Source organism: Xenopus laevis, chromosome 1L (genome assembly GCF_017654675.1).
Source record: "Xenopus laevis strain J_2021 chromosome 1L, Xenopus_laevis_v10.1, whole genome shotgun sequence".
Lineage (NCBI taxonomy): Eukaryota > Metazoa > Chordata > Amphibia > Anura > Pipidae > Xenopus > Xenopus laevis.
The window spans coordinates 169,646,075-169,666,623 of record NC_054371.1 but is presented as its reverse complement, the minus strand read 5'-3'; the positions used below and the strand labels follow the sequence as shown (position 1 = coordinate 169,666,623).

Genomic DNA, 20,549 nt, shown 5'->3' with positions numbered 1-20,549 from the left:
CCTTCTGCTGTAATCCATCCGTATAAAGCTTTATCCCTCATTAGGCCTTTTGGACAATTTTTCGGTTAATGTACTGCAAGTGTAAATTAGCCCTACACAAGGGTCAGGTGTTTTCCCCTACAACCGAAAAACTATAAAGTATTACACATATAGCACTCTTTACTTTTTATACTTTATTTGCCCTTGGGTGCAGAGAAGGAGAGAGAAGTAGGATCCTTCCAGACAGTATTATACTAAAAAGAGGCTTTTAGATGAACAAAGACATGTTGTGCCAGCCTGCCTAAACACAAATTCCATGAACTATTTATAAATGGTTGAAGTAGAAAAATCACCAAGTTTTATTACACTTTCATATGCTACATATTTCAACAATTTATAACAATGCATTTTTATTTATAAGCTCTATGCTGTATACATTTTAAGTCACTGAACCGCTTTAATTTATAATGAAATAAAATGTAAATGCTATTTAGATGTCATTCCCAGCATTGACTGTTATACAGTTTCCCGGTGATTTTGTTTGGATAATCAATGCTTCAGGCTCTTCGATTAACAAAAATAATCATCAAAGTCTGATGAAATGCCATTCAGTTTTATTTTGATGGTTAAGAAGAGGGCCTTTTAATCTATAAGGGCCTTTTTACCTATAAGAGTTTTCTCTAATGTATTTTTTTTATTCCCACACTGGTCTATATTGATTATGTTTGAAAAACAACAGGTTCTTTATTACAGGAAGTGACAACCAATTTATTTATATTTCTGGGTTATTTTCCTTTTAAAATTCTTATCCTTACTGATACCTTCATCACACAATTATCATATTTTCCTTTTGGCTAATTCTGCTTTTTGGCAAATAATCATAGCTAACAGCACTCACTATCCCAAGTTTTTCAGCATTGTACTTAGAATACGGGGAGTGTTAATTCCCACCTAATGGATGAAACACTTGACAACTCTGATTTTGAGGGGTTTAAAAGTGTATGTGCAAACATTTCTTACAAGGCTAAAGCAATCCTGCAGATGCCATTCCATATGGATATTATTTACTACTGTTATCCTGTGTTTCTGAGAACAAAATAAAAGAATGTTGTTTACTAAACCTTTGCTTATTATAAATCAGCTATCCACTTGCAGTACTTTTTCAGCCTGTCTTGCAGAAAACTGATACAGAAATGTGATTATTAGACAACAAGCAACAAACTGCTTGAATTGATCGGTAGAAAGCCATTGTTTACTGAAAGCAGTTGACTTCCAGCGGGTGCATTGATTGCAAATCAGTAGAAGAAGGAGCTCCCCTTTGCAGCTAGAGTGGCGTGCGCTGCAGTTAACAAGGTACAAGGCACTAAAGATTTATCTTGATCAACTCCCTTTTCATGCATTTGAAATCCTACTATCATCTTCTCTCCATGTAAATAAGCCCATGCAGTCTAACATCTCGAGAAAGTTGGCAGTTTATCATGCTGTGCTGGCAGCCAGCCTCCTTTCTTAACCCCAGCCCAGATGTGCCATAATCCTCTACAAATGCAAAGCATGCACAGTCTTATTGCTTCATTATGTCCCTTATTATTTATCCTGCCTCACAGTCACAACTCATCCTGAACAGCAGTACTTGCTAGACATGCTTCTTTCCCTCTGGCTTTCATCCCGTATCTCACCTCTCATTTCTCCCTCTTGTCCTCTTTTTCTCTTGCTAAACAATTCCCTACTTTTTTACATTCTCATTATTATTATTTATTTGCTTATGCATGTATATACACTCGCACACACACACCACCATACAAATGAGTACACAGAATTACAGCTGATAGTTCAGTAGTTATACAGAGCAATACAGAGCTTGAGGGCTCATGTGATACAGCAAATACAATCTAGTAATCAATGCTTTTTAACAATGGAGTGGGGTCATATAGATTGCAAATGTCATTCACAGTTTTCTGCATCAGTCCAGAAAAATCTTTTCAGTCGAGGAGAGCATTAACCTTTCATTATATGTTGGATAATAGTGCAGATTGTAGTCAAGCAACAAAAAAACTTTTTTTTTGTCCATTTTTAAACAATTATCTAGAATGTCAACATCTGCATTAAATGTTTTTAAATAAATACTGGCAAGATATGAATAACATTTATATGAAACCTAATTACATTTTTTATGACCCTTTAATATTGTGCCATGTTCATCTCTATTCTGAAAAGGAAATTGTAAAAGATAAAATTATTGGTACAATACAAGCTGTTTTATTGAAGGCTTGAGATCTGTACTGCATAATGGCTAATTTACATTCACAAAGGTGCACGGATATGTGCAAAAATCAGCACAAAATGTAACCAGTCAAAATGCCATTGAATAAAATGGAATTCAATTGTACTGTATTGTATTTGCACCATGTGCCAATATGCCAGTTTCACCTGCTCTGTAGAATATGGTGCAATGGAAATTTACAGCACAGCCTGGTAAAAGAAACTTTGCAATTTACATCTGCTTTGAGCAGGTCATTGTTCCTTGTTGTTTTTTGAGTGCTACACCCATAACCACTCCTACTCAAACCAGTTAAATTCAGTGAAAAATAATTATCGCTCTCATCAACAATTACCCAAATTATCAAAGGTGAACATTGGAGTGCTGGGATAAAATCTGCATTGTGGGTTAATAAATTATCACATTTCTAGGCCTGGTTTATATGGAATATAAACTATGCTATGAAATATGCATCTCAAGGCTTTGGTGGTAAAAGTCAGATCTCCCTATTCTTTATAAAGTGAAGTAAACTTTATAATATCTCCTGGATTCCAATATTTTCATACAATTGTGAATGTTCAGTCATTAAGAATGATATTGCCAGCCAGAAAGCCGAAAATAATCAATGGCGATGCTCCTGTGCATGAGATCCCTGAAAGCACCTGGTACATCATTAGAGGTTCTCTCATTTTATTCTACTGTATGTCTTGGTTTTACTGCAAGATGAAATGCAGAAGCATGCTCTTTTCTTTATCCATTTCATTTTACCCTCTCCAGAATTAGTCCTTTGATTGTGTTGAGATGACAATGTACCTGATGCCTCCTTGAAAATAAATCCCTGGGAATTCATAAAAGTGTAGCACTGAAGTACACAGTTCAATCACCATAATAATAAAATTGCTAGATTCCGTGATATAACTGTATCACATGGGAGGGGGTGGCACAGTGAATTAAGGTTTTTCCACTAAATTAAGTAAAACCTAGTTAAATAAATAGGATATAAGACAAGTCACTTTTTATTGTGATCATTTATGCCCCCAAATAAATAGTGATGGGCGAATTTCGCGAAACTGCGCCAGCGTCTCGTTTTTGATGCAGGCGTCTGTTTTTTTGATGCAGACGCCCGTTTTTCGACACCGACGCCCGTTTTTGACAGCGACGCCTGTTTTTAACGCCGGCGTCCGGTTTTTTGGACGCCGTCGAAAAATTTTTTTTGACGCTGGCGAACTTTCGGCAGCGAATTTTCGCGGCCGTTCCGCGAATAAATTCGCCCATCACTACAAATAAATTAAATGGACCCTAAAGAAAACACTGAATATAGCTATAACTCACAGAAACTGTTCACTGATTAGCTGTTCTCAGATAGTTTTATGTAGAACAATGGAAGCAAAAATGTAATTTTATTGTCATAGGTTTCTTCCTAGATGCACTTTACCCAGTGTGAGTACATGAGCGATGAGACAACAGTATAACAACACCCCCAAAGAAAGATGGACCCATAAACTTAGCAGTTAAGACAGAAGAGGGACATGTTGAAGTACTTTGTTCCTAACAGTGTAAGAATTGCAGTGCTACAGTATATACACCTTGTACCTGTATTGCTAAAAAAAAAAGGGTAATGTATTCCATCAAACAGGATGCTTTGATAGAAGATTTAAAGATAATTTAAGCTCAGATCAAGTACCAGCCTGAATGAGAAACCCTATTTTCCACTGTATGCACCAATGAAATGTGTGGTGTGCAAAAAACAGAAGCAAATTGCCTTGTAAAGACACCAAACATAGTAACATTGTTCACTGTTGATATTGGCAAGATCGGCACAGTTTGTATGTTCTGCCTATTTTGCCTTGATTTCCCATGGTTGCCTTTCACATCCAAAAAACCCATTGGAATATTATTGAAAGGGAAAGAGAACCTTGCACATAGAAGAACTACCTGAATGAACTGACATATTTATTAAAGCAAATGGATGTTTCAATTTATCAGTCTGCTTTAAGCAGTTCAACACATAGGGGGTTATGCAATAAAAGGCGCTAAGTTTGCCCAGGAGCAGTTACCCATAGCAACCAATCAGCAGGTAGCATTTACTGGTCACTTGTTTAAAAGCAAACATATTATTGGTTGCTATGGGTTACTGCTCCTGGTCAAACTTAGTTTGCTGGGTTTGATCATGCATTTATGAAGAAAAAAAAAAAAAAAAGAAGAAACAAAAACATCTTTATCCTTTCATCTATGTAATATTCCTAGTCTTAACCTTAACTTCCCTACCATTACTAATACATATTCCCCCATACAGCTTGCACAGTTCTGTGATATGATATAACTGTAGAACTGTATTAGAATATATTATCTTTATTTGCAAAGCATGACCATTATTTTTTTAACTGCCTACTGCACCCAAATCCCAAGCAATTTCCACTGCAAAAACTTCAATTTTGCTTCCTCTCTCTAAGTCTGTTCTCTCTCCCACTCAACTCCCTGGATGTTTGATTTACTTGTTTTCTTTGCTATATCATGATTTTTCTTATCCTAGGCCAATTAAAAAATATAATATTATCAGGCAAGCAATACCATCAACATGAAACCAAATTAATCCTCTCTGAAGTAGCAATCTGTACGTTTTATGTTATGCACAAATTACAGTAACATAAAGCCTCATTTCCTTGTTACTTTGTAACTGTCTGCGACTATAACCGTCTGTGAGTATGAAGCTGGAAAGAAAGTTATAATGAAGAATTCTTAATGTCCACCCCCCTTACTGCCATTTCATTACATATATTGTAACTCAGCAACTCTAAGAATTGTAAACTGACTGTTTTATTCAAAGTAACATACCGCCATTATCAATTTTTTTTAACCGAGCCCAGCAACTAATTTTTAAACCCAGTCAATAAGCCCAATCCCTTTTCTCTTTGCAGGAGTTCCATTAAAACATTTTCCTATTGAATTTGGTTGCTCACCTTTTCAATTTCTCCTTTCTGTGTAAAAATGTAAACCATTACTGAATGACTCCAAAGTGGGGATATTGCCTTGGGTCATTTTTGAAGATTTACTAACCAATGAAAGTATCAAAATGATAAAAAGACTGTGAGAGTTGTCAGCATCTGATCAATTAGGACAAGCGATCCAGTTACATTTGCTCCAGATCTTAAAGCACAAGTGCTTCAACTGGAAATATATGATGGCAAGCAGAGGATTGTACCCTGTAGTAAATAAATTCAGACAAGACAGGGCTCATGGCAAATTGTGCTCACATTGCATTTGCATTCTGCACTTTTGGTAATAAATGACCCTTAAAATTAATTTAAAGAAAATGTATCTTACTAGAAAAGCCTGTTTTATAATATGCACACTGGAGACACATTTGCCTGCTATATTTAAACCTACTTGTTATATGTGATATTTAATTAGCTCTCAAAGCACCTGTCTGTCTGGATCCATCTGTTACAAAGTGTGCAGTCTACTATTGTTTTCACATCTTTAAGATAACTAAATATATGTTACTTTTTCATATATAATTGCAAGTGGTACAAGTAGGGCTAGAGTCAATGCCTAAAGGCCCAACATGCGTCCTACACTTTGCTTCTCAAGTACAGGGAAATCATTAGTATAGATTAGTCAGGTCAATGCAAGAACATTATGTATAGCACTAATTAAATTCCTTGCACTGTGCCTAGCCATCATAAATGAGTACTCACATCTTTGGTTGGTTTCAAAGTTGCTGAGTTGGCTACTTTTGGACCTGTTTAGAAGAATATAATACGAAAAAATTATCCAAGTTCTGTAGCTCACGCCCCTCTGCCGGTTAAAGGATCCGTTCTTCTTCGGATATGCAATAGGAAATGTGTGTAGAAAAACAGCCTGTGACGTCATCCAAGGAGGCCCAGGCACCACACGCTGATCGTGCCGGCAAATCAACATCTTTACACAGCGGAACAAACCTGGTTGAAGCTGGGAACACCTTGGAATGACTATTATACGTACATACTTCAAACTTCCTTTGTGAGTGTAATTTTAACTTTTAAATCTATTTTAATAAATTGTTTTACACGATGTCAAGCATATGTCCTTAGATGCCAAACGAACGGAACAACCACAACAAACACCTTTAATGCGAGCAAATATCTAAAACGTCTGTGAGTATATTTGTATGTCAGACACAGACGGTGGAATATTTATATTGCTGGTGAATGGTTGTGGGGTGATTGAACCGCACAGGTGGAGAGACACTTTTTTATCCTTAACATACACAGGGGTGCCACCTACCTACCAAGGAAATACTACACTATATTATTATTTCTTCTCTTCCCCGAGCTTTTAGCGCTGGTTTTTCTACACACATTTCCTGTTTAGAAGAATGCCCCAGATGGTATAGACAATTTCGAAAATATTACCTTTTCTCTTTACTTTTCTAGCCCATATATTGATATTGTACATATATTTAATAAAATTATAAATATTCCTTCTGACACTCAATTTATTTTTTATATAAGTATTTCACATAAGTCTTTCTAAAGGTAATCTTCACTTAGAAACTTATAATGTATAACAAATATATATATATATATATATATATATATATATATATATATATAATTGGATCTATATGGAGCAGCTCCACTGTATTCCCTTGGGGCAATCAAAACACTTATTCATAGGCTTATCAGACTCAATTTAGTTGAACCTGAGTAGTTTTGCAGGCTGAAAGAAGTAGATCTGCTCTGTGCCCCTGCTCCATTCATCTTAGCTTCTTCTGCATGCATGTAGTTAGAAAGTGCCTCCTTTTGCTTATTTGAACTATGTACATTACATTGACCCATGAGCAGTTGATGCTAAAAAGCAAACTTTTGTGTTTCAGTGCTGAAATCTGCTGTGTGTGTAACTTTACCTAGACCAATGTAATGTATCTGGGTGCAGGCACATCAAAAAGTGTAGAAGTAGATTCTCTGCAGGCCGAAATCTGCTAACTCTGGCCCCAGTCATAAAATGGTCTGTTTGTTTTTACCAGGAATTAAGCCCTAATATGGAGATAAGACGCATGTGACCAAGAGCAGAAACACTTCATTAGGCACAAATAAATAAATGTTTTAATGGTTTCTCATTGCCCTTAGCTGGGCCATTTGGCTAACTAATTAAATAATCTTGCCATCCCTGTTGTTAGACTTGATAATGGAATTGTATTACACTGGTTACCATCTATAGAACTGAAGCTAGTCTTTCAATTAATTTTCGCACAGTAGCAGTCCAAATTTTAATAGATCTAAACAGATGTAATCTTTTAACATTTAGGTAAACTGTCATTTTCAGGAACAAATAGGTTCCATACACTGGAATAACATAAATACGTTTCAGGGATTAATAATTAAAATGAAAGAGGCCCCCATCTTAATGAGGTTACAATCTATGGGCAACAGGAATCATATTGTCCTAGAAGTATGAGAGAATAAAAGAAAAAAGGTGTGTAGCTCAGTTCTTAATGTGAACAGGATGGGCATAGATTGTCCTGTTATGTAATGATCAGACATCAGTACACTGGGACATAAGGGTTGATGTGTAGAGTGAGCATAAGGATGGGGGGCTCTGAAATTCATATGTCACATAATCACTGAGCCAATGCAATTTTGGGCGAAATTGCCATACTTTTTCCCACAGTACATCTTTTTCCCCACCCTTGCAGCATCATTGCGGAAGCAAATGGCTGATTCCCTTAAAGCAATTTCGCTGCATCTGATCCATTACCTTGTCGCAAATTGGACACAGTTGCATTGAATATTTTCAAAGTTTTCCTAGTGTCATTTCTGATGTTCTTTGTAGTCATTTGCAGTTTTTGGTGTGCCAGTGATGTCTGCAGCGGCAACTGAACGGTGTCATCTGATGCATGACACTGAGGAAAACCTGGAGCTACTGCCTGGCCCCGGAGGTGGTTATAGCTCAGTACAAACTGTTTTTGTAAAACCGGAAGCTACTTGAATTTAAAAGATATTATATTAAAAGCCTTATTAAGAAGACTTGGCAACATTTAAGTTGACCAACAATTTGGTCCCTAAAGCAGAGCTCTTTGCTCACCTTGTTCTGAATAAAGTACTGTCTACTTTTTAGGGAACAGGTGGAGTGCTTTTGCACTTGCAGTCAGGGCAATAGTACATGAGTCCTAACATACCCTACTGATTATTTGAATGTACTGTAAAAAGTTACTGATGCCATTTTGTGCTGCCTGAGTTTGTACTTAGACATAGGTACAACTTTTAAAGGGTCTTACATTTAATACAACCCTTTGTAAAACAATGCATATATGCACTGAAATACAGATCCAGAACAAAGTTCATGACTTATTTATGATTTTATATTACAAGTAGTGATTGGCGATTATTCGCCAGAAGCAAATTCACGATGAATTCCAAAATTTCAAAAAAACTGATGCTGGCGTCTCAAAAATGGACACCGGCGTCAAAAACGAGACACCGGTGCCGTTTCACAAATTTTCACTGTTTCACAAATTTCACGGGAAATTTACACGTTTTTTGGTGAAGCTAAATGCCCCAAATTCGCCAACACTAATTACAAGAGATGAAGGGACTTTGGGCTCAAAACTTTAGTAGTCTTGAATCAGAATGTAAGAAATCACTCAAAACAAGCAGAATAGTGGTTTTGGGAGAAGAAGTATGGGGAGATGTATTGCCAGTAAGTTACTGGTGAGACCTTACCCTGAATATTGTATTCAGGTCCTATCTACAGAAAGGCACCTATAAAATGAACAGTTGAACAGAGCAACTAAAATAATGCATGTGGTAGAAAGGGTGGCCTGTACATGCAACAGGCTCCAATAACAGAAACCACTTTGCATCACTAGGCCTCAATAGCAGCTATAGACAAATATAAGAATGCTTTGTAGCATCTCCATATAACTCATAATTACAGTATAACCTTTCCTTTTAAAACAGAGAAATGCCCAAATGCAGGATAAGAGATGATTAGGATTAACAAGGTTTTGACAAGAAAATGATTCCATGTGAAGGAACAGCCTTAAATCTTTTAAGAACTATATTAAATCTTTTATGAACCATAGTCGTATGGAATGCATTAGCAATTATGTTTAAGAGGAAATAGAAAAAACTATTTAGGAACCCAATTCCTGTTAAATACAATATAAACAGTCCAACGTTGTTTCTCTTCCAACAAGGTGTGCAGAAGTATGCGCTATCTGCTTGAGTACGTATTCTTCTAGACTTCATTAGCTCATTTTTTGCCCAAATGCAAAATAAAAATGCATAGCCATAGCAACCTACGCACAGGCTGATTTTTTTTTACTGCTTTGTCTCATCAGTATGAGGCTGAATTTATTTCTAAACATTTAGTGCTTTAAACAACATTTTACTGATCAACATTGAAAGCAGTGGAAAGGGTTGCCTTTGTTATTTAAACTGAAATAATCCTATGTCTGAGACAAGCTTTGATCAAAAACATGATTGTGAAGCCAAAAGAGTATTCAGCTATATTAGAAAATATATTATTTTACTCAAACAATTTGTTTGCCATCTTCCACACATGGAAATAAATTTGGCTCTCTGTACAAAATCTCATTGTTCAAATATTTGTGTAACAATCTCGTTCTCTGGAACCTTGAATGATGAAAGGTACACTCTAATGCACAGGGAACTTCTGTGGATTCCGGTGTTCACTCCCTTTTGGGGCCCCGGGCTTTCTGCTGCTGAAACCAACAAGGAAAGTGCGTATAACAGAATGTCTGTAAACGAGGTACCGGCAGGATAATAAAAGACGTAGGCGAGAATCGGGCAGTGGATCGAGGCAGGCGGCAAGAATCGGAGTCAGAAGTCAGGCAGGAGTCAAAAACCAGGAGTACAAATCACAAGAATAACACTTCAGCAGGAACAGTAAACTGGAACCAGCTTGGGCACTCACAAAATGGAAGACTGGCCTTTTAAATTAGTTTTAGCACCAAAAATTCAAATCTGGCGCCTCTGATGATGTCATGATTCTCTGCGTCACGACTTGATCATAATGACGCTCGGCTTCAAATGCCAGCATCATTCTAGACGCGGACCCGGAAGTGCGTGCCTGCGCACCAACAACCTAGGAGAGACTTCGGCAATCTCCCGGCACGTCTCACAGTTTGACAGAAGAACTATTGAAAAATGAAGATCAGCATATAAATAGAGTATATTTAACTTTTAAAGGGGAAGTTCATCTTTTAGCATTTTATATACAGGCCTATTCAAAGCAACTTTTAAACTGACTTGTTTGTTTGGTTTTATTTATAAGTATTTCTGCCTCTTCCTAGTCTGCAACTAAAAATTCCATCTGGTTGTCAGGGTTACTGGCCACATCAAAAGAAAAACCATATTGCATGTGGTTATTTTTATTACAATTGTTTCTTTCTATCCCTCTGTTATATATTTTGATTTTAATCAATGAAATTCCAATGTTGTGCGCACTCTCATGGATCAGCAGATAGCAAGGGTTTTGAAAGGGCTTTATGTCCTCCAAAAAATATAAAGCCATTTTAAAACCACCGCTGTCTGCTGATCCGTGAGAGTTCACGCAACATTGGAATCTCATTGACTATTGTGTCTCCCTAAGCTGCGGGTTCGGGCGGTGCTCCTGGACCAGGGACTTCAAGCGATGAGTGACCTGCATATATAGAATGCCTGTGAACATAGATTAATTAAGCAAAAGGTCTGGGCCATTTGCACCTGGGCCTGCCCAGTTATAGGATGAGCAGTGATATTAATTAGCCCTATTAAATTAACTTCACAGAAGGGGCGATTGAGTTTGAGCGCATCCAACTTATTATTATATGGTTTATATTTTGATTTTTAACTTTGTCCCTGGTTGCTAGGTTAATTAACCCCTTGCAGCCAAATTACTGTTTAAATAAACATGAGAGCAGAACAAAAAATGCAAATAATTTAAAAACTAATATGATAAACAATGAACACCACTTGCAAACTATCTTAGAATTCTGCTGTTGAATCATTTTTAAAATTAATTTTAAAACCCATTTAAAGGCAAAATAGATCCCCCTTTTTGACATGAACTCATTCAGTTGAAAATATATAAAAATGGTGTATAAATACAGTTTAAACTACCAAAAATAAATTGCAATGCGTATATTTACACAAACATACCTTATTCCATAGACTGAAAGGAAAACGTGATAGTCTACCTATGTTACCTGGGACCAGTTCTTCTTCGGAATTTCAAGTCCTTTTGCTTTCCATGTTGGGTGGTGAATATATTTTATGGAAGCAGAGGGACCTTAAGTCAGAGATACCATCACATTACAATAAAGCAAGGTGAGGAATGGGTTGTATTACACTGTGAGCCTAAATAGGATTGGTGAATAGTTCATCAGAAATATCATGGTTTCCATTCAATCAGCATGTCTGTGCAAAAATAACACATTGATATTTATTTTTGGAAGTTCAGACAGTGTTTCTGCACCATTTCTACTAAAAAAGATCATGTCAAAATGGATGTATACTTTCCTTTTAAGACACTTTTAAGACAACAGATATGTGTAACATGTTTTCTTAACCCTCCAAACTCAGAGTACTCATGTAATTTGTTCTCCCCTGTGCTCGCTAGAAGCTATTTCCATGCTATTTTTGTTTCAATCTTGTATTCAAACCAAGCAGTTAATTCTAATATAAATGCCATATAATGCTAGTGTTCATGCATTTGCATATGGCACAAGCTCCAGTTGTTTTTGCCGCGAGCAGGATCCCCAGGGATTGTAATTTAGTCCAGCATGCTATTTTTAATGTCTTCTTAATGATCTGGAAAGAAAGACAGAATTTGTAGTTTATTTATTAATTTTTTTGTTGTTGTTGATGGTACCAAAAATACTTTTAATTATTTCTACTTAAAGATATCTGTGACTCTATTACCATTTGCTTATTATTTGCAGATTATTAGAAACTGAAACAGTATTACACAGTTTGTTTGATGGGATTTTTTTCTTATATGAAAAAACAATATGAGGTCTATACACTGAATTGACAATGGGAGCACATATGTAGTTTAAACAATGCCCCACATTTATTAAATCTTTCTTTATTAATAATTAAAATACTTTATCTGGACAAATATTTTTTTATGGATATACGTCTTAGTGAATACATGATGTAAACCAACATATTGTATATCAATATGAAATGGAAATTACATCAGTATTTGTTATGAAACCGTATAAATCTGATCTGGGAATCATGACTATATAATCTAACCACAAACTCCAAATATTCACACACCTCCAGAACATACTTTTCCTCGTAGAAATAGACATGGTAACCTTGTGGCCTAAAGCCAAACTTGCTAATCAGCTAATTTTAATGAGGGAGACCACATTACATCATTTATTCAATATATCAGAATATTTCAGTTATATTTAAGATGGTTATCTTTCTGTATCAGGTATAAGAGACCATTGGCACCTTTTAATTGAATATGGAAGCTAAAAAATTATGTGAAAAATAAATACTAGATTTTCTGGGAGATATATGACCTAGCTTCAAGAAGGGGTTGGATGGCTTTTTAGAAAGTGAGAAAATACATGGCTACTAAAAAAATAGCTCTTACTACAAAGTTGAAACAGGGACTAGTCTGATTGCCATCCAATTGTTAGGAAGGAATTTTCCCCCTCTGAAGCAAATTGGAGAGTCTTCAGAAGGGCTTTTGTTGCTTTCCTTTGGATCAACTACCAGTCAGGCAGGTTTTCTATAGACATAAACTGTTGAACTTAAAGGACATGTGTCAGCCTCAATCACTTTTTTTAGGCTCACTTTAATCACTTTCCTTACTGGAGTCTCACAGGCTGGATACCTAAGAAAAGTGCTATTGTTCTTTCTCAACAAAAGTAATTTGAGAGCACTTTACCTCTTCCACCCCCTACCAATCCCCTAATTTGTGCATCATTCAAACCCGCATGATAGGAAGCACCACCAGATACAGGGCACAAGAAAGCCTATGAGTAAGTGCCCCAACAGGCACGAAACGGGTTAGGTTTTTATGTCCTAATAATTTTTTTCATATTTTTTATACATTATTGTTTCTTTATTATTGGAGGTCCTCACATCTCTTTTGGATTTAGTGTTTTGAGCTATGCACCTCATGATAGATTTTTAATCCACTTTGAAGTGCAGAGTGTAGTAAGGATGTTGATTGAATGAACAATAAGGAGTAACATTTTGCACCACTTTGTGCTTTGGAACAGAAATCAAGTCTGATGCAGAAATAAGGCATGCATTGGGCACAAGTGCTAAAGGGTGCAATTTTGTATCCCTTAATGTTCTTACTGTCTTTGTAAACAAACACAAGGTTCAAAGTACAGCAAGACTTGATGCAAGCCTTTTTGAATGAGCACTCAATTTTATGCCCCTTTAGTGCCCAAGTACATGCATCTGTGTTCTTTGTAAATGAGGCATTTAACATATTGGTTGCATATGCAATTGTCTTAAAGAACAAATTTGGGTACATCAGGTACCATTGGTTTAATTAGCTTGATGTGAGCCCAAAAGTTATCTCTTCATCAGTTTATGTAAAAAAAATTATAGTGTTGCACACACAGACCACCTATAATCCATAATGTACATCAAAGATCATACACCACACATGTTTTAGCATTGTGGCCTTTATTTGGAACTTTTGCAAGTTAAGTACAAAGTAAAGATGCCAAATAAGTATCTTTCAGAATAGAGAATAGAATTGATAGTGTGATTAGCGCACTTGCACATACAGTACCTCTCTTAAACCTTTACGATATCTTTAAAGGGAAAAAATGAGGACAATTTTTATACAGACTGAGTCTCCATGAATTGTGCATCTGGCACATACAGCCTTTCCCCCAATGCAATTATTGGTGTTCCTTGAGTTTCAGTTGTACAAATCATTAAGACTCAATTTATGTTGTGTTTTGGATCCTGTTTAAAAGTGAGTTAGACCCTACATTTTTTATGTACTTATTGAAACAGCCTAAAGATTAATAATCTCTATAACAGCAATGATCCAGTCATTTAAAGTTGTCCCAGGAGTTTCCCATCTTGGATTTAGTTAGGAATTTCTGCAACACTCACATGCTCAGTGGGCTTTGAGGAGTTGTTCAGAAGCTAAGCTTAGGGGTCTTCACAAATCATGAAGCAGAAAATTAGGTTTTCCTGTAATATAAGCTGATGCTACAAGGCTGATTGTTACATTCTGATGCTTATTATGCTGGTTTCTGAGCTGCTGTATACCAGTCATCTAAATGATTTATTTATTATTTTTTATAATAAATTTCTATTAATGGGCATGTGACATTTATATTATATATATATTTTCAGTATATTGTGCATCGAACCCTAAGCTCAGTAACTGACAGCAGCCCAGAGCAGGTGTAGTGAATCAGTAGAAAAGAAGATGGGGAACTACAGATCTTTACTGTTAAAGGGCTGTGGTTACATTTGGCTGATATAAAGTCCAAAAACTCCTTCTTTAGTTAAGCTTTAGTTCTCATTTAAACCTTCATGTTTTTAAGGGTTTTTTCTTCTATTTGAGAATGAGTACATCCTGTAAAAAGCATAGTTAAGTGTTATTTTATATCTTCCTGTCTTTCATCTCACTAAAATTTAATACAACACATTTACATTTTGGAGCCTTGTCAACAATGATAAGAAAGAAGAAAGACAGGCAACAAACACACTTGAATTATATCTAATTACATGCTGTGCTGAGTGTTTCATCTTAAAGGAAAGAGTGAAAACGGGAAAAAGGGAGCAATTCAAGTAAAATATAAATCTGACCTTACAATTGCTTTTGGCAATAAAAGTTGTGCTCTGTGTGGGAAATAGAAAAATATTCACTGGCGTTGATGAGTTATTAGCAACAGTCAGCAACAAAAAGTGATATAAGGCAAGGGAAAAGGCCAATTATATCTCAATGGGGTTTTTAATAAAGTTAATATGTAGGGCTGACCACTCTGCTGCCTGGCAGTATTCTACTCCCCCACTGGCAGCCTTAACAGGTTTGTCATTTCATTTGAGTTATGGCTATATAAAATTCCTGTTTACACAAGTACAGTAACTATTATGTTTTAATATTTTTAAAACCAATAGAGCTGGTAAATTAATAAATATGTATAGACCAGATGGTCCGAAACACATGAAAGAGCAGTCATGTTTTGTCAGTGTGTGTGTGTGTGCGCGACCCTACAGTGTGATTTCCATGCAAGCCTATTCACTGTACCCAATTATTTTCACCCAGATATTTCAATACTAAGTCAAACCCCAACATTCATGGCAGAAATCTGCGCTACTGGGTGGATTACTTTACTATTAGTATTATTTGGTACTCTGTAGTAAGTACCATGTTTGGACTGCAGCCATGTTAAAAGGTTATATGTTATAATATAATTCTACATTCTATAATACTTAAAGTAAGAGTTCTATATTAATAACCCATAGATCAGTGATTACAAAGTATGGAGATGCCCCCCAAGGGTGCCCAAAACAAGGGCTTTGGGACCCTGTGTGTGAATAGCAGATAGGGTAATATTAGCAAGCAATGATTATTTGCTGTTTTGCGTTCTCCTGAATAGTGACCATTAAAGAAATTGTGTTTTCTTTTAACTTATTTAAATATGTGGACCCCTTTACTCTGAGTTGTATGTGAAAGACATAACAGCCATATTTAAAGAATTATTTTATACAGGTATGGGACCTGTTATGCAGAATACTTGGGAACCAGGGTTTTCCAGATAAGGGATCTTTCTTTAACTTGTATTTCCAAACCTTAAGTCTACTAAAAAATAATTTAAACATTGATTAAAACAAGAAGGATTGTTTTGCCATCATAAATGATTAATTATGTCTTAGCTGGAATCAAGTACAAGGTACTGTTAAAATGGAGTCCATGGTAGATGGTCTTCCTGTTGGTTTCTGGATAAAGGGTCTCTGGATAATGGATCCTATACCTGTAGTAAGAAAGTTTCGTTTTGCCTCCTATACAGATTAATTATAATTAGTTAGGATACAGTCCAAGGTACTGTTTTATTTTTACAGAGAAAAAGAAAATACTTTTTAACAGAGAACAGATTCCATACCTGTAGGTAGTGTAGGTGAGGTGAGAGGTGAGCCCTGTATCGTGTCTTTGTAAACAGCTGAAAGGCCTCAAAAATAAAATGCTGATACAGTAAAATAAACAAATCTGTTCCTCTATGCAGGTGGATTTCAAATGACAAAACCTATAAATAAACCTAACTTTTCTTCTGCCATACATTAGCTTTTTGTTCAAATTTATGTTTTCTTTAGTGCAGCTGGTTTTGGATTCAACTGCCCAATATGTCAAGGTAATACAGGTATGGGACCTGTTATATAGAATGTCTAGGGTTTTTTAGATAAGGGATTAAATAAACCCTATAGGATTGTTTTGCCTCCAATAAGGGTTTATTATATCTTAGTTGAGATAAAGTACAAATCAGGAAATAGTTTTAAAAAATTTGGATAATTTGATTAAAATTAATTCTATGGGAGAGATCCAGGGCTCGAACTAGGGGTAGACAGAAGAGGCAACTGCCTAGGGCGCAATACTAGGGGTGTGCTGGTCAGCTACCTCCAAAATTGTCTTCTGCCTGCCCCTAGTCCATACCTCTCAGTTACTCAGCGCCGGATTTCTTCTCCGGCCGCCCCTAGGCCACGCGGTCCTAGTGCCCGCCTTCCCAGCGCGAACGTCCCCATACTGCGGCTGGGCGGCATGCCGCCCCTATTTTTTGCCACCCTAGGCCCGGGCCTATGCGGCCTTGCCGCAAATCCAGGCCTGCAGTTACTCCCCTTCCTTACGGACACCCTCGCCTCCTTAGCAGTCCCTCCCTCCCCTCCGTCGATCTCCCCTCCTCTCCGTCCCACCCCTCTGTCGCTCACCCCTCCCCTCTGTCGCTCACCCCTCTCCATGACACACACATGCGCAGTGCAGGGCTTGCTGGCCAGGTAGCCTAGGGCCCTGGAAAGATCTTCCCATAATTTGGAGCTTTCTGGAAACTGGGTTTCTGGATAACGGATCCCATGCCTATACAAATAACTGATATTAATACATAGTGATATTTCACTATATATAACTATGAAGGGTTTAACAAAGAAACTACATAGCTAAATAGAAGGAGTCAACCTACCCTAGAAGGACTGGAAATTGTATTGCTTTTAAATAATGGAGGATATAAATGAACCCATAACAGCTTATGTTTGGAAAACAGCTTGTTCTTTGGTATAACATGATGAATTATGAAGAAAAGACATTCAGGTTTATTTTACTCTCATAAAAGTTTCTCGCTGCAAATATTCTCTAATTTAAATACCCAATGGAATGGGGACCTTTAAACATCACCAACAGCCTTAGCTATATTAAAAAAACAATTGTTTTTATGAAACATGAAGAGCTGAAATGTTATTAACTTTTGAGATTTAATTAACTCTTGCACTTTAATAATTGATGCTGAATAAAAGCTTTTTACAGTATTCTTTTTGTTTGCTTTTTTGAAAAATGACTCAATCCGTTCTACTGTCTGGAAATACTAAAGTGTATCATTGCACATTCTTGTACAGAGATAATCAATTAAATGTAACATCTTACCAAAAAAAGTTTGCAAATGAAAGAGTATTGCCAATAATAAATGTCACAGCTGTATTCTCAAGTTATTACAGATATTTTCAGATATGACCTTCTGTATTCAGGCTGCAACATGAAAGTATATGACCTTTCAGTTTATTGATGGTTTCCACAAAATAAAAGTGTTTAGAACTTGCTGAATGTCTGTTTATTACAGTTTATACAAAGCTATTTGGGACTGGGGGAAGGTGTAGAGTGCTGGATAAATGGAGAAGCGCCTTAAGGGCATAAATGTTTGCAAATAATTACCCTTTATTCCATTTTCAACATTCACTGTGCCCTTTGTACTGTTCCTGGCAATTTATTTAACTGCTTTAATACTACTTTTTTAGTTTTTGTTGTACTTTGACTGAACATGAGGTCAGGATTCCTACTGCATTCACATTCTTTGCTGAAAATGATTATATACCATGCCTAAACTCATTGAGAAAAAGTGCATTCATTGGAACGGATGTCTGAATGTGTTTGTTTATAGCTAGTCATACTACCTAACAATTATACACAAATACATCTGTTTCAGTAACAGCAAGAAATAAAAAATAAAAACGCACCCAGATGCTTGATATGTGAAAACTGATATTCTCAAGAAAACTGTTAATTGGAAAATTTTGCCAGCACTTCTGTTAACAGTAAAATATATGGGGCATAAACCATATTTGTTGTTTTTAATGTTCCTGCATGTAATTTTTGCACAAATAGAATTGGATACAATTAATTTGCACATTTATAGTATATATGCATTATATCAATAAGTGCACAGAGACGATAACAAATACTTGTTTTGTCATTTTTCATCCCAATTCATTTTCTGTCGTATTTAAAAGAAAATCACTTTAACTCCTTCACAACATATTGCTATACATTATTATGTATATTTCAGAATCACCATCAATTTGCATTAAAACCATGTCTGATAATTACAGGCATCTTCACACCTTCAGCACCACTTAAGAATGCTGTGAATGAGCAAACTTCAGTAGCACATATGACTAAAACGGTTTATAAGTTCTCTTCACTGAATAGAATGATTGTCCACTGACCTCTGTCTCATTCACTGTAGGATTACTCCTGCTTGGGTACACTTAGTTAAACTGTAGTTTTTGCTTGGTTAACCTCCTACTTGCTCTTGTTGTTCTACTGTCAACTTTCAATATCAGTTGCATATTGGCATTGTTTAACATTTGAACATTTCAGTCTATGTGATTACATGGAAAGCATCACAATAGTATGCATTAGCAATATATATGAGTAAAATATGAAAAGCCCCAAAAGGATACAAAGTCATATAGACATAGTCTGTTGGGCATTGTTAGATAAGCACCTGGTAAAACAAGCATTCAGTCATGATTTTGATTACTGTATATACTTTTCCCAGATTGCTAGAAGGTACAAAATATACATTTGTGGACTGTTAAAGTATACATTATATTATTATTCCATTTTAGCAATTGCATAAGAAAAGCTTGCAAAGCAATGAATGCATTTCAATTTAAATTGTTGCTGCTAGAGTTGTACTATAGCCGATCAATATAAAGCTTAACCTTATCATTGCCACAAGAAACATGATATGCTGCATAACACTGCAGGTCTCACTGATCAAATTAGTTGTCTTTAGTGAATTTGAATAGACAGACACTGGAACAAACAAACCAAAAAAAGATGCGTAGGTGAGATGAGAAGGGAAAATATGTTACCATTTAGCTGGTTATATACTACTTCCTCTAGGTGGTCCAGCCTTTGAAGTATAGACTCCCGGTCAACTAGAGTCCCCACTTTGGTGCCCCTGCTCCTTACTCTGCGATCAGAACTTCTGACAATCTGTACCAGTTCTTGAGACCTGTCTTGTATCCTGCAGTAGACAGAGAAGAGAATGATACCCACGAAGACTAAGATGTTGACAGTCAGCAAAGTTTTGATTTTCCGTGCCACCGCCATGAAATCGATGGAGATCCAGCATCAGGGCATCCCAGATGAAGTCAAGCATTTACTTTGAGCCTTAGCCCAGCAACCGGTACGTTTGTGATATCACCTACAAAGAAACAAAAGGCTTGCCAACAGTGCAATCTGACCCATTAGCGGCCACTTCCTACAGCATAAATGTGCTTGTATTCATCATTGAGCAATGATACTGGTCCCAGAGCATTCCTTAAAAGTCACTCCATGTGAAAAGAAAATGTCCTGATAAAGGTAAATTTGCTCTGCCACCTTTCTATCCGTGGAGCTTAGGACAGAGATTGCCTTCAGCACTCAATGGGAGCTGTTCTTTCAGCACCACCTCCCCTCCCCAATGCTTTGCCTTGGAACAGGATAGAGACAGGAGCTGTTTCAGCACCACAGTCACTGCTTGCAGCTTGTGAGCGAGTCCTCACACACACATACACAAACATGGGCGTCCACAGATAGGGGCAAGGGGGAGGACTTGCCCCCCCCTGGACTTGTACTTCAAAATAAAGGATATTCTCTTGCCATATATACCTATATATTGTTTTGTTCTTTTTTTTATATGAGCGCAGTTCTTAAAATTACCATTAAAAACCTGCAATAGGTTTATACAAGGCTTACATCTTTAGGTCATTACCCCTTCAAATAATAGATCATCCCAGAGCTATTCAGCTGCCTATTCTACTGCTCAGAGCTGCAGTCTGGATTTAGCTCCGCC

The 20,549-nt window shown here is 36.5% G+C and overlaps 1 protein-coding gene across 1 annotated transcript in view; it reads right to left on the bottom strand.

The window, feature by feature from the left end:
* The window catches only part of galnt9.L (polypeptide N-acetylgalactosaminyltransferase 9 L homeolog), a 139,400-nt gene extending 119,078 nt beyond the window's left edge, over positions 1-20,322 (bottom strand). The window contains exon 1 of the mRNA XM_018262326.2: positions 19,585-20,322. Coding sequence (XP_018117815.1) covers positions 19,585-19,825 — 241 coding nt within the window. The 5' untranslated portion in view covers positions 19,826-20,322. The remainder of the gene's footprint in view (positions 1-19,584) is intronic.
* Between the last annotated feature and the right edge of the window lie 227 nt (positions 20,323-20,549).